At 46.5% G+C, this 15,122-nt stretch overlaps 1 protein-coding gene across 1 annotated transcript in view; it reads left to right on the top strand.

Annotated features, from left to right (window-relative positions):
* The window catches only part of KIF26B (kinesin family member 26B), a 363,294-nt gene that overhangs the window by 131,353 nt on the left and 216,819 nt on the right, over positions 1-15,122 (top strand). The window contains exon 3 of the mRNA XM_090263265.1: positions 4,827-5,363. Coding sequence (XP_090119391.1) covers positions 4,827-5,363 — 537 coding nt within the window. The remainder of the gene's footprint in view (positions 1-4,826; positions 5,364-15,122) is intronic.

The raw sequence follows: 15,122 nt of genomic DNA, 5'->3' as shown, positions 1-15,122 counted from the left end.
AGGAGGATATCCAGATGATGGTGGACCCACATGAGCCAGATGGAATGCTTATCGTTGGAAAACTATCAACCTTAGACGTGAGTTTGTTTCATGACCACTGTGTTAGAGGTGACTAGTTCATTTAGACTAAATAAGAGAAAGATGGAACTAGGCCAATTTTGTTATATGACTGTTTTAGCCTTGCTGGAGTTATTTTCATTTATTCTTTTCACAAATATTTGTAGAACCCCTACTATATTGTAGGCACTGTGCTAGGTGGGGGGGGGCATTAAAGATGGGAAGAAAGAATATTTCCCCTTGAACTGAGTGTAACAAAAATAGTTCTACAAATAAAAACTACACACAATAAGATGGCTCCTCAAACAGAGGTGTGCATAGGACAGCGGGATAGGGATGATCGGATGTGCATTTTAGGAAAATCATTTTTTTGGAGGGGGGCAGCCAAGTCAAGGCTGCAATTAGGGAGATGGTAGTGGCGTGAGAAATGCTAAAAGTGTCGTCACGGCAGTGAGCATGACAAGCAGGTCAGTTCAAGGGCTTTTATGAAGCACCATGTGCCACATTGGGTGATCGGAGTGAAGGGCAGAGGCGCAGGCTGGGAAGCCTTTAGATTTCCAGTGTGGGTGCCAGAGTGGATCATGATAGTACTCCCTTCAATACTGACTATTGGGATAAGGTTTAGGGGCAAATAAAATTAATTTTGAATGGTCAGAAGAGTATTCACCCAGGTGATGGTTTCCAGGGGCCCCTTGCTTATGGGGCTCAGCGTTGAGGAGGAAGCTCAGGCAGGGATGGAGATGAGGATTCCCAGTCCCTGGGTCATTGATCGCTACTGAGGCCGTGGGTGTGGCTGCCTGCAAGAGGGGAGAGAGATTTCATCATCATCCTCTAGACCCACCTTCCAATAGACACGTGAGTTAACCTGAGATAGTCACTGACTATAAGAGGCCCTTACAAGACATGGTGGGGCACCCATTTCACTGAAATCAGTCACTAATCAGTCATATTTAGGTGCTTAGATACTAACTTCATTCATTCCTCACATTCCTTCTGAGGAACTTGATCAGTTTTCTAACTGGTTAAGTGTTTCCTTGAATCCCTCTTTGTGGCAGATGTGGCATAAAAATAACTTTGAGCCCTGGCTGCTGTGGCTCAGTGGATTGAGCGCCGGCCTGTGCGCCAAGTGTCGCTGGTTTGATTCCCAGTCAGGGCACATGACTAGGTTGCATGTCAGATCCCCAGTTGGGACCGCGAGTGAGAGGCAACCACACAGTGATGTTTCTCTCCCTCTCTTTCTCCTTTCTCCTCTCTCTAAAAATAAAATAAATAAACAAATAAATTATTTAAAAAAAGAAATAATAATTTTGTATTTTGAAAGACTATAGAGTGTTTCAAGCGTAGGACCCTTACCCTTAAACATTTAGGTTAAACCTGTTGCCCAGGTGTCCCAGTGGCCCATTTTCATATGCGCAGAAATACAAATTGGGACTTTAAAAGCAGACGTTCCACTTGTGCCTGGCTTCCCGCTGTTCCTATTTGAGTATTTCCTGGAGTCACAGAATGAATGAGGAGCAGACGATACAAACGTCTTTGAAGCCTCTGAGCTTGGGTAGCATGCCAGACGGTATGTCTTAATTCATTCCTCCTGCGAGTCCAGGTGTCTTTTGGTGCCAGGTGAAATGGGGGTGCTCCTCTCATCCATCTGCTGGGGCCACTGCCTGCCTTGCGGGGTCTCAGTCAGGAAACTTAGCATGTGTGAGTCATCCGTGGCTCTGAAGCCTCCTTTTCTCTCCTCTTCCTGTTATTGCTGCTCTGCCTGGAAGCAGTATTCTCTTTATTCCAGCACTTGCAGAAAGCTTCGTCTGTGGACCGTTCCTCTTTGAAGTTTTGAGTTGCACTAAAATATTTATAATGTGTGGACAAGCACTTGGAAGGGGTTTTAGTTTCCCTCAGATATATCTCTTGACTTAACTGAGGCCTTTTGATGATAAGAGCTCACGTAAGGTTTCAGATCAGGGCTGCTTAATTTAGGAGCACTCTTGGACATCAGTAGGCAATTGCACACTCATTAAAGAACCAATCTTGGCTTGGCTCCGGATGAGGCAACAGCGGGCTCGGGGCTACTTCCTGGCTGGCTGTGGCCACGTTGATCATATGGGTAGGGGGCTGGTTTTGACGATGTCTCAGGAACCAGGAGGGAAGTGCCAAGCTCCATGTGTCTTGTGTGTGGCTTGGTTCTGACTAGAGGTGGCAGCACAGGGATGTGGCATTTGGTAGTCCAGGCACCAAGGCGGTGCCCTTGACTGTGAGCTCACAGAGGACAGAAATCATTCTCATGCATGGTGTAGGGCCTGGCATGCTGGTGGCCAACATATGTCATTTGTTTGATGTTAGAAGTTAGCGGCAAGTGGCTGTCCACTGAGTAGAGAAGGCACTGACTGCTTCATGGGAGACCAGTAAAACCGAGAAGAAAGAGGAAAGGCAACCTCAGAATCCGGCTCATGCCATTCTTGCGGAGCGGATGTGGCATCCAGACGTGAGAGTCAAATCCAGATTCTCCAAGGATCTAAAACGGACTGTGATATGTGGATGGCACTGGTCGTGTATCTGCCTCCTTACTGTGGCGCTTCTGCCAGATGATTGGCTTCACAGGAATATTTTAAATGAGCAATTGATTTGAGGCTTCTCGGAATCAAATACTTGGATGCCTTGATAACATAAGCCATGGGTTGTGGATTGGTTTTGAATGGTAGTCTCTGATTTCTCCAGTTATGTAGTGAAGTGTGGAAGCAGCTAAAGGGTAAAGTACCATGTGGTCATTAAAAAAGACCACAACTTCAAATGACATTTATTGGTAAGTGAAGAGTCATTATGTAATGTTATGTGAAAAACAAGAAACTGTATCTTGGCCCATATGGGGGGCCAAATACATTCCTTTTGAATAAATGATCATTTGCCAGATGAATGGGGTGAAAACCTTATAAGTTTGTGTAAAATATATGAGCCCATTGATGAATTCCGCTCTTTGGGTCTTGAAGTGAAATATTGTGGACTCATGGTCAAGCGATCTGGGCGTTGTCCAAACATTTAACCCTTTCAGAGCTCAGTTTCCTTATCTGAAAACCGAGGTGAGAGTCTACTCTGGAATGGTCCGTAAGGGTCCCTTTTGGGTCCCATGTGCTCCAAATTGTACTTTGAAACGTGGACAAAGCAGAGTCGTTGAGAAGGATGCCACAAGGCAGGTCTCACATGGTCTGTGTCACTTTACCAGCTAGACTTGATCAACCTTGACCTCCTATTGTTTCCCATTGTTTTATATGACTGTCTTGAGTTTCTGCCCCCCTGAGCCACTCCTTGCTGCTGCTGTGTAAAGAGGACTCTTGATTTATTAATCAATTAATCAGTGCATGCTGAGGAGCTGTTCAGGGTAGTTAAACAAGGAAAACAAAATGCTGGAGACCATAATCAAGATGGATCGTAATTAAGAACATTGTTCCCACTGCTGATCTTCCTGCTGGCCTGTGACCCTCACTGTCTCCCGCCCACTCAGCTCAGCCAACCCAAGTCAGCCCGGATGGGGCTTCCGCCCCATAAAAGTTGACAGCAGATTGCAGCAAGGCGCATTTTCTTCTAATGTCCTTGAGGAAGATGAGCCTTGAGGAAAGACTCATCAATTATTTGCAACAACTGTCAAATCTCCCAAAGTTCAGCCAGGCCCCAAATATGGCGTAGTCACTCCGTCCATACAGATAGACCCTGTATGTTCAGTCCCAGTTTCCCTACAAATAGTCATGGAGATGGAAGGACATGACAACAAAGATCGGCCGTGGCCTTGTGTGACAGATGACATGTTCTGTGAAGCTAAGTAAGTTGTTCAAGGATACACAGCTCATTCGTAGCAGAACTGGAACTAGAACCCAAATATTGTGATAGCTACCAGTTAACACATTGCGTACGGATGGCGAGAATTCTCGTCATGTCTAAAAGGCGTTTAAATTCCCCAGTACGCAACGTGTTAACACGGCTAGTGCTTATTTATCTGTGCAGCCCTGTATGCTTGGAAAAACTAGAAGTAAATGAAAGATATCATCCTCATGAACTTTCTGATTTTTTTTTTAGATATGGGCTTCTGAGCTAAAGAGTTTTTCACAGTAGTTTTGGATGAAGTTTGTGGGGAAACATAACTTGGACTGTTTGTCAGGGAGATATTTTTCTTCTGACCGATCAGGATATGTGAAAGGGTTCGCTGCGCTGCTGGAGCGGGCTGGATCTCTGGTCCGGAGTCTGTTCAGTTTCCTTCCACTGGCACGCAGCACACAGTGCTAATGAGGCCGTGACTTTCTTAGAATAGAGTCTCTGTTCTCGGTCACAAGGAGCACCTCCAACCATGACCAACCTTCCACAGTTCACAGGGGGCCAGGGGCCACTTTGCATTTGTCCAGAATGATGGCATTCACCTGTCATGCCTGAACAAACATCTTTGCCTATTTAATGTACCCCTTGGGAGGATCCAGGTGCAGTTATAATCCTTTAGTAGGCACAAGTAGAAGAATCTAGAATGTTCTTACTTGACTGGCCTGGCAAGGAGGATGCTTAGAAATCTTTTTTTTTTTTTTTAATTCTGTATGACTCCAATATAAAATTCTTGCATTTGTCAAATATGTTTGTCACCTGAGGCTCTTCTGCCAGTATGGTGCTCATTTCTGTTGGATGTCCGAGTCTTTGAGTAAATCTGGGGCTTAACTTATATAGATTGGCCATCTGAATTGCACTTACCAGGCTTGAGTTATAGGCTTTCTCTTCTTTTCTGCTTGTGTGTTCTCCAGGATCCTGCTTTCTCGGCTGTTATTCATGACAAGCTCCAGGTCCCCAACACCATCCGGAAGGCATGGAATGACAGGGACAACCGTTGCGACATTTGTGCCACACACCTGAACCAGCTGAAGCAGGAGGCCATCCAGATGGTGCTGACCTTGGAACAGGCAGCTGGCAGTGAGCACTATGACGGCTCACCTGGCTCTCCCCCACTCCTCTCCAACATCCCGAGCCTGGTGGGGTCCCGGCACGTGGGCGCGCTCCAGCAGCCCAGGGACTGGGCCTTTGTGCCCGCCTCCTATGCCTCTTCCAACTACACAGCCTTTGTCACCAACAAGCATAACAGCAAACCCAATAGCCTTGGAGTCAGCAGTGGGGCAGAGAAGAAGAGTGTGTCCCCAACCCATCAGGCCAAAGTCAGCCTCCAGATGGCCACCAGCCCCAGCAATGGGAACATCCTCAACTCAGTGGCCATCCAGGCTCACCAATACCTGGACGGCACCTGGTCCCTGTCAAGAACCAACGGGGTGACCCTGTATCCCTACCAGGTAAGTAGCCTCTGAGCAAGGATGAGCAGGGCTGGCTAGAGTCAAAGCGGAGACATAGGTGGGTGGAACTCCCGAACTCAGAGCCTAGTGTTTCCATGTGGCCCTAGTGGCTGTTGCTATATAAAGATAAGATACGTGAGAAACCAGTGATCTGTGATGGCGCACTGCTTCCTTTCATTGTCGACACTGTCTAAAAGCAGTGTAGACTCCCTTCCTAACCTCTCCCACCTCGATGGACCATAACCCTTGTCTATTTGCCATTCCTCTTTAGTACTGTTGGCAGTAAGGTTACCAGGTGTGTTTTCCATGTTTGTCATTTTCTTCTTACAGTTGTTTAAATTAGCACATTCTCCCAAGAGTTTCTATAGAAACACTAAGAGAGCAGGTCTTAAATCTGCCCAGGAATCTAAACCACTTCTCTTCACTTTTCTTGGCTGTGTTCTCTGATGGATGAAGGTGGGTTTCGGTATGTGTCTTTGGTGTCCCCTGCATCAGCCGGAAGCGTTGACCATCACTGGGGAGGGGGGCAGTGGCTGTGGTCATGGAGTGCATTAGTCAGGGGAGGTAACTGGTGTAAAAAATGATCTTGGCTTATTTCTTACTCGTATCTCTTATATCGGTTGTTTGGTGGGTGACTTTTTCCTATAATGTAGGGACTCTGGTTCCTCTAACTTGTCACTACTTTGCAGCGTCCTCAGAGCTTTCTGCCAGATCTTGGACAACCAGCTAGGAAGTGAGGGCTCTCACAAGGGGGTCGGGAGGCCCAGCCTGGAAGGGGCACACTTAAAACTTCCATCTACATTCCAGTGGCAAGAGTCCAGTCTCCTGGCCCCCACCTTCCCTCAGGGGAGGCTGGGAAAGTCAATCGGTCCCTGTGCCCAAGAGAAAAAAGGAACAAGCTGAGTGAACACATAGCATAGTTTGTTACGTGGGGCAAAGGTACAAGGAAACATAAAATGAGTTAAACGTGGCTGATAAGCTTCCTGGTAACTTTTCTAGAGTGTGAGAGGGAATATAGATTGTTTCTCCTGATATCTTGCAAAAAAGTTGGGAACATGGATCATTATCTTAAAAAGCGAGCGTTCTTGGACTGCCAGATGATGATGTACTGGGTGCTTTGTAAGCTTACAAAGTAAAGGGCACACATCGTCTTATTTAACCCACAATAGGCATGTAAGGGAGACAGGGTAGATGTGAAATCTTTCTTAGAACCAAGACCGGCTACCTCCTGTCCCACATCTTCTCCGTGGGTGGCACACCAAGTAGAAGGACTCCTATATTGACTTCCAGGGGCCTAGCTGCCACTTTGCTTGTGGACAGAATTTCCTGGGTGGTGGCTATAAATATAATGAGGAGCTAGTAGCACCCTGGGTGGGGCTTCATAGTCTCGTGCTTCAACATTACCGTCCAGGCCAGGAACAGGGCCACTTCTTTCCATTGGTGAATAACGACCAGGTTGACTTCTGTGTGCGATGGTAAAACCTGCTATTTTGAAAATTACCAAAAGTAACGCATGTCTGTTGTAAAATGAAATAAAACAATATACGGAAAAGTTTACACAAGACTTTAAAAATCAATACCACCCAGAAGTAGCCTCTGTAACATTTGGATCTTTTTCCTCCAAGTCCTGTGTATACCCGCAGTTTGGAAAATTGTGATTATGTTCGAGTCTGTGGTCTGCTTTTCACTTTAGTCTACTGGGTGCATTTTCCCCGTGCCGTTATATATTTTTCTAAACTAGGATGTCTGATGGCAGCATAATATTCCATTACATAAGTACTATCCATTATAAAAATATGTCCTAATTCATGTAACCGGACATCAATTCGACGAGGTTAGGTTTTTGCTACTATAATAAAACTGGCTGGTGCACACCCTTCTAGCCAGGTCATATTTTCAATATAACTTGGGTTGTGCTTATCTCATAATCCTGTGACATGGACGACTCCCATGTCACCTTCCAGGGCCCCCAAGCACTTGTAACATGTACAGGTGTTAGAGGACTCAGCTGCTACACAGCACAGGTGAGCAGACAGAAGAGCTTGGAAGTGGTGCTTTCATATAAAATATTCAGTGTTGAAGTGTGTGTGTGTGTGTGTGTGTGTGTGTGTGTGTGTGTGGCAGGGGCGGGGAAGCTAGAGATGCTGGTTAGAAGGAGGATCAGGGGTCACGGTGCACTTCTATTTGTGTGATAATTCTTTCTACTCCTCCTCTTCTTCCATCTCAGATGAGAATTTCCTGCACAATAGTAAATGTTTATTAAGCTCCAACCAAGGCCAGGCACTATGCTAGGTGTTGGGTGGGGCTCCTGCTCTGGGTCACAAACCCAGGTTTCTGTCCTGTGGTCCTTAAGGGAGGAGGTAGGGGAACCTCCCATTTTAAAGCCAGGGAGGTGAGTGCAAAAGTGGAGGGGTACCCAGACTGCATTGAGGACACACAGAGGGGCTCCCAGTTCGACCCGTGGGGCAAGCGTGGGTTGCTGGGGCCTGAAGCCAGATGCAAAAATGATTCATGCAAGCCAGCAGCTTGAGATTGTCCTGGATCTATTTGATTGTCTCTTTCCAACTCCAGAACAGACTAATTCCTGCATTTCCCCCGAGTGATAGTTAAAGGGATCCGAGGCAGTCTCTCCAGGATAAAGAGATTTATTTGGTGCCTGGCTTTGAACAGTGTCCCCGTGTCATGGCCGTCCGGCTGGTGCCCTGCGGCGGGGGCTCTGGGACCGGCCAGACTGGATGTCTCCTGCTGCAGGCATCTCCCTGCAGTAAATTTTCTGCAGTTCACAGCCTGGCCAGCCTGGCAGAGATGGCTGACTGCTCTGAAAGCTGACCTCACTTTTCCTGCTCACTCGTACTCCCACTTCCTCCTACATGGAGCAGATGGTCCTCTGGGTCGGTGCCAGAGCTGATCCCCAGGCAGAGGGGCACCTAGACTTTGTCACGACTGAGGGTTCTGCTCTACACTCACAGCGTGGAGCCATTAGAAGCCAGGGGGAAAAGGACACTGCTCTTCTGCCATTTAAGGAGCAAGACAAAGATGAGGACAAGCTTTCTAAAAGTGAGCAGGGTGCACAGGTGGCAGGAGGGTCCCTCAGATCCATCAGCCCCATTACCCACTTCACTGGGTAACAGTCTTCCATTATCTTCCCAAGGAAGTCTGTCTTTTATTTGTTTAGAGATGTTTGACACAACCTATGTACATATGTAAGAAAATGCTCTAGAATTTTCGTCTGACTGCATGAGTTTTTTGACTTTGAAAAGACATGCCTGGATTAGTTCCTCATGGTCAACCATCAATTAATTACCTCTTTTTTTGAATGGCAGCTGCTTTTGCCCGATCTACATCCATTATAGTAAATAACCTACAGGAAAGACTGTACACCTAACACTCAGAATCATAGACCGTTATGATTCCAATTCAGAGTCACAGAATCCAGTTCTGTAGGATGGTGGGCGATTTGGAGACTGCCCTGCCTCCTTCACGTCCAGGGCTCGCCCAGTTGTTGAATCTCAGTTTTGTAGCTTAACCTCTTAGTCTATTTTCTTACCTATGAAATCCTTACCTTGCAAGATTTTTGTGGAGGACAGTTAAAGAAAAAAAAAAAACTATTTCATAGATGATAAGGCAGGGGTCCCAATATTGATGATCGATTTCAGTGCCCTCATTTGCTAGAGGAGAACCCTGAGGCTGCAAGGTATGAAGCTTCTTCTGTTCAGAATTTTCTGAATCATAGTTTGATCTCTTCTGCTAAGTTAGACTCATTGGGAACATGGGTCCATTTTACTCTCACGCCCCTCGCGACAGCTAACATGTGCAGAAGTGACTGCTCTTTAGAGGAAGCTTCAATCTCAGGAAAACAGAGGGGTATTCATAATTGGCCCTAGATTTAGGGGGAAAATCCAGGCCAAAAAATCTATCCAGACCCTACGAGTTTTGGTGGAAACCCCCAGTTAGCTGGCTCCAAACTAATCTTTAATGCAAAGTATCTTAATGGTACTCAGTAAATTCTTGGATGCAATGAATAGAGAATCCAGGTGGCATTTTGATGTCACATTCAATCCAGGTAGATGTGCTTTGTTTCATATGGTTTTGATAAACTGAACTAGTCAAGAAAATTCAAGGTGTTAGGTTAATACGTAAGTAACAGATGCGTTAGAGGTCATTCAATATGCTGCATTCCTTGAGTTAAGGGAAAATGTCTATGGTGAAAATTGTCCCGCTCTCTCGAAAAGCATCCATTGGAATCCGTGTCACAGGTAATGCTAGACTGAACTCTGGCTGGAGTCAAGGTGGGGTTGTCTCATATATTTAGAAATTAATTGTGCCTGGAAAGCACAGGCATTATGGGAGTTTACGTTTCAAGGTATGCGATAGCAGCTCTAACCTGGAGACAGCTCAGCGTTTGCTAAGGGGTGGGACCTCTGCGGGACCCACACCTTGCTCTTCAGAGGGCAGAAGCCGTGGGAAGACACGGTGCTGGCCCTTTCGATGGAGGACTTCCTAGTGCCCCAGAAAAGGAGGGTAAGACTTGGGGAGGCAGGCTGACTCTCCACGGCTCAGAGGCTTGGTTTATGATGGATTCGCAGAACCCAGGAGCACGTGTTCTAGTGTAGCTGCTGGCCAAGGCACAGCACTTTCCAAGAAGGAGCAGGGTGAGGTGTTTGCAGTGGGTCAGGGGCGGAGAATTCCTATTCACGTTCTTTGCTCTGCCCTCTGTCCCCTGAAATATGCAAAGTGTCCTTCCTGGGCCAGCCCTAACGTCCATTTGCTGCTGCGTCTGCCCAGCCAGAGCAAGAGCAGAAGATGTCACAATTTGACAAATGATGACATCAGAGAGGCTTTTTTTTAGCATCATGGGTTTTTGTTTGCTTCTGTTTATAGATGTTCAAAGGAGTAATTTATCTTTATGCTTAAAGACAAACCATGAACACAAGAAAAGGAATCAGTTTGTATATTTAGTCACAGACTGAGGGTTTCTCAAGGAAGTGGGGCTCAGCGTGCAGTTCCAAAGGGGTCATCACTTCCTATAGGCAAGGCCACGGTCGGAAGGAAACATCTAAACTTCATCAGGAAACTTCAAGTAGTGTTTATGTGGTCATTTACTTGGTATAGTAGGTTGAATAAGGGCTCCCCAAAGACACTCATGTCCTGATTCCCGGGACCTGTGGATAGTAAAAGGGGTGTTTGGCAGATGTGATTTACCCCTTTGAGTGCCATGTGTAATTTGAAATTTGGATCAACATGAGAAAAAGTTATATCAATATATAACCTGAGGTACAAAAAAAGAGAGCAAAACATAAAATATGAATTATTCCATTGTTGTTTACATTTATAGCCATCAAAAAGAGTCACTGGGAGTGACGCTTGCACTTTCGGGAAAATTTGTCAGTGTCGCTCCCAGCGCTATTGGCAGTCAAAGGGTTAAGTTAAGGATTTTTGAAATGGGGAGATCATCCTGGCTTATCTGGGTGAATCCAAAATAACCGTAAAGGGCCCTGAGAGGAGGGAGGCCGTGTAAGGGTGAAAGCCAAGATGAGAACAGAAGCAAGAGGCTGTGCTGCTGGCTTTGCAGGTGAAGGAAGGGGCCACCAGCCAAGGACTGAAGGCAGCCTCTAGACACTGGGAAAGCCAAGGCGTCAGTGCCTCTCCTAGGCCCACGTGAGCCTTCTTACCCCTCGAACTTCAGAGAGCAGAAAATACATCGGCGTGATTTTAAGCTGCTAAGTTTGTGGTCATCTGTTCCAGGAGCAATAGGAAACCGATACACCTGCTGAGCATTTGGTAGCTGAAGCGCTTGGGAGGAGAAGCAAGGTGAGGTTACAGACTGAGAGGGTGCTGTAGGAACCCGCAGCGTGGCCACGTACGCGGGCTGTCCGTTCCCCCCGACTGCGTTACCCGGTGGACCAGACAGCACATTAGCAAATCAGATGATTTCATTTGGGTGCCTCCAGAGAAGGAGAGGTTGCTCCTGCTGCACGGCTGGTGCTCGATGGTCTCAGATTTCCCTGTCGTTCCAGCCTCGTCATAACAAGCACACCTCAGCCGCTCTCCATCGGCAGCTGGTAATTACAGTTATGTAAGTCTCTCCTGCCCCAGACACTCCGGGCTGGGGGTGGAGGGCATGGGGAGACTCGAACGTGTGCAGAAGGGAGCTCCTCTTCCCTATGGGGTCTTCTGACCTGATAACAGTCGGCTTTCACAGAGCTGCCCCAGCTGTCACTCTTACTATCACGAGGACCCAGAGCACTAGAAAGCACATGGAACATTGTAGTGCAAAATGTATTAGTTGGGTAATTTTTTAAAATCCTCACTCAAGAATATATTGACTTTAGAGAGAAAGAAACATTGATGGGAAAGAGAAACATTGATCAGTTGCCTCCCATACATACATGCCCCAGCTGGGGATCGAACCCGCAATGTAGGTACGTGCCCTGACTGGGAATGGAACACGCGACCTTTTTGTGTGCTGGATGATGCTCTAACCAACTGAGCCACCCAGCCAGGGCTAGCTGGATCGTTTTTATAGTCGGTAGGCAGAAGGCAGCCACTGGAGATCTGGGAGCAAGGTAATGGGAAAGTTTCCTTGCTTGACAGCAGGGATTCTCAATCTTGAGTACGCACTAGAATCCCTTGGGAGTGTTTAAAAAAATACCAGTGCCTAAGGCACACCCCAGACCAATTCAATCAGAATACCTGGGGGTGTGTCCCTGGCTGGTTTGGCTCAGTGGATTGAGCGTCGGCCTGCGAGCTAAGTGTCGCTGGTTCGATCTTCCAGTCAGGGCACATCAGAGAAGGAAAACTCTGACTCCAAAAAACCTCCGCTGCCTTGCGGCATACCTCTTCAGGGGAAAGGCTAGGGGAGTAAACCCCGACAGAAAATCCGGAGCCGGAGTCCCTAAGGCGGTTTGATGTTGTAGTCAACACCGGCAACTCCTGCGGCGCACCTGAAGCCAAGCTGTATTGACTCCGTCTTTCCCTTGGACCCTTCAGCTGCGAAGAGAGGGGGGGTCTGCTGCATGGGCAACAGCAGACCCTCCATATCACCCTGCCCAGGCTTTGTAGCTTCAGCTTCACTGGAGAGGACACTGCACTCCAGCGTCATCGCAAGATGTCAATTCAACACGGGAGGAGACAGATACCGTGTCACTCCCGAGTCGGACTGCACAGCCATTCTCGGCGGTGCAGATAGACTCTTAAGAAGCTACACCATCGTCTCTCGAGACGGACGGCTGCCGACGACCTGGGGGTGCAACCCAGGCCCTGGTTACCTCCTGTGGGTCGGGAACTACTGCTTTGGAGAGCTGGTCAGAGAGAAGATTGCCTAGCTGTAGACTTTCACAATTCTCTCTCGTCTCCATAGGTTCCCACATTCTCTCCTTTGAGCCATCCTCCCCAGTCTTGGGTTCTTCCGGCAAAATATTTCCTTTCCTTACAGAGTTGGGGGAGAGAACTAAGGAATTGCCACTGTCCACTGTGAGCTGGCTAAGGGGGTAACAGCAGCTACGGCTTTTTTTTTTTTTTAATGACAAAACAAACAGATTTTTTAAAAGAGTCTGGGGCTGATATTTATCCATGTCTGGAACAATGAGAGACTAGATGTGGGGGTCGCGCTCGATTTGCTGCACCTGTGCCAGGTAAAAGCCCAGCTTCCTGCTCACTGTGTGAGCCTAGCAGTTGTCTTAATGGTTACGTGTCTGTGTGTTCTCCTCTGGAAAGTTTCAGAGCTGTTATGGACATTATACAAGATCATTTATGTTGAATACTTAGCGCTGTGTCTGACACGTTGTAATCCCCTAGTTAAGTCTCTTCGAACTCCATCTTTTTTTTTAAACTCAGGTTCACAGGGCTCACGACTCAGAGGAGTCAGGACCCTCTTTCCCGATGTAAGAACCAGGGGTAGATGAAAAGCAAGGGCAAAACCATAAAACGAGTACCAAGTACATGAGATAAATGTTACCCAGCAACTCAGGAAACACCGGCCATCTCTACACGTAACCAGAGACCAACTTTCCATATGTGTACCTGGTCTTATGTGAGAAGTCCCCACGGACCTTTTGTCTTATTTAGAATAAGCTTTTCTCCTTATTTGAAGACCTTTTTAAGGGAGGAGGGAAGGCAAAATGTAGAAAAACTTTACAGAATGGTAGAGAGTATAGATGATTTGTTGAGGAATTGTGCCCCCTGAAACCTATATAATTTTGTTAACCAACTTTACCCCCAATAAATTCAATAAAAAGGAATAAATAAATAAAAAAAATTCAAAAGAGTAAAACCTCAGTATTTTGGAGTTCATTTGAACTACCAAGTACTTTGGCCTAGATCATGATTCTTATTAAAGGAACTCTTTGAAAGAGTACTTAGGTCTTCCAGTCTTGCTTGCCTTATATATGGTAAAATAGATCATTTTATAGTTTCCTGTCTAGGTAAAATAGAGTTGCAATACATTGGCTTTATTATTGTTTGCTTATATCTTTATTTATAACATCCAGATACTTCTTTTAAAAATATGATGTAATTTGCAGTCTTCAATAAATTAGAAAGTTAAAATCTCCTCCTTACCTATCCCACCCCAGGCATACACCTAATTAATTTCCATTTGAGATGTTACTGTGTGAACAGTCTTTAGCGTGACAAGTTAGCATGCCTCTGTCTTATAGAGGTATTTATGAGGATTAGTTAATGAATCATATATTTCATATGCCTAAATCATTCGCAGGGAGTAATTGAGGTGTTTAGGATGCATATTAGTCACCATTTTTAGGACTCTGGAGACATTAAATTGTCTCCAGAGTCCTAAAAATGGCCAGTGGCCTCAAAGAGTTAATGCATCCTTTCAGCAGCTGGTCTGAGTGCCTGGGAATGACCCAGACATGGCTGAGGAAAACGGGGCCCTATGTAAAGCCAGCAGTAGCAGTCACATCTACATTCAAGGCCATGACCAGGAGTTTTGTGATTGTAAGACCAAATTTCCATCTCCTTAGCCAGGCTGGCTTCCCGCAGCCCCAGTGGCTTTGGCTGTGAAGCAGCAATGGTGGGAAGACTGAACCATAGCAAAGGGAGCATGCTTACATGCTCTGTGAATTTCAGATGTCAGACAGAGGCCCAGAAACATCAAGTGACCTGTCCAAGGTCACACAGTGAAGACAGGCCAGAGCTGGGATTCCAACACAGTTCCTGTGCACGTGCCCCTGCACCCCACTGCCCTGCTGTGGAAAAGGGGGCCAGCTCCTCAGATTTGTCAGACTTGCAGCCTTCCTGGGGACAGCCACCACAGCACCCTCTGCCGACGTTTTTCTGGGTGATTCTGTGTCACGAGGATTTCCGTCAGGTTTCGTGTTGTGATCCATCTAGACCAGTTGTTCTCAACCTTCCTAATGCCGCGACCCTTTAATACAGCTCCTCACATTGTGGTGACCCCCAACCATAAAGTTATTTTCGTTGCTACTTCATAACTGTAATTTTGCTACTGTTATGAATCGTAATGTAAATATCTGATATGCAGGATGTATTTTCATTGTTACAAATTGAACATAGTTAAAGCATAGTGATTAATCACAAAAACAATATGTAATTATATGTGTTTTCTGACGGTCTTAGGCGACCTCTGTGAAAGGGTCGTTCGACCGACAAAGGGGTCACGACCCACAGGTTGAGAACTGCTGCCCTAGGTGGTTGTGCAGAAATACATGCCCTGTGTGACATCTTCTCATGGGGCAGTGGGGAGCCTGTAGGGACAAAGCTTGAGACAAAGATGGGCCA

Source organism: Furipterus horrens, unplaced genomic scaffold, assembly GCF_987537825.1.
Source record: "Furipterus horrens unplaced genomic scaffold, mFurHor1.1.pri manual_scaffold_15, whole genome shotgun sequence".
NCBI classification, from domain to species: Eukaryota; Metazoa; Chordata; class Mammalia; order Chiroptera; family Furipteridae; genus Furipterus; species Furipterus horrens.
This window is presented reverse-complemented; position numbering and strand designations above follow the sequence as displayed.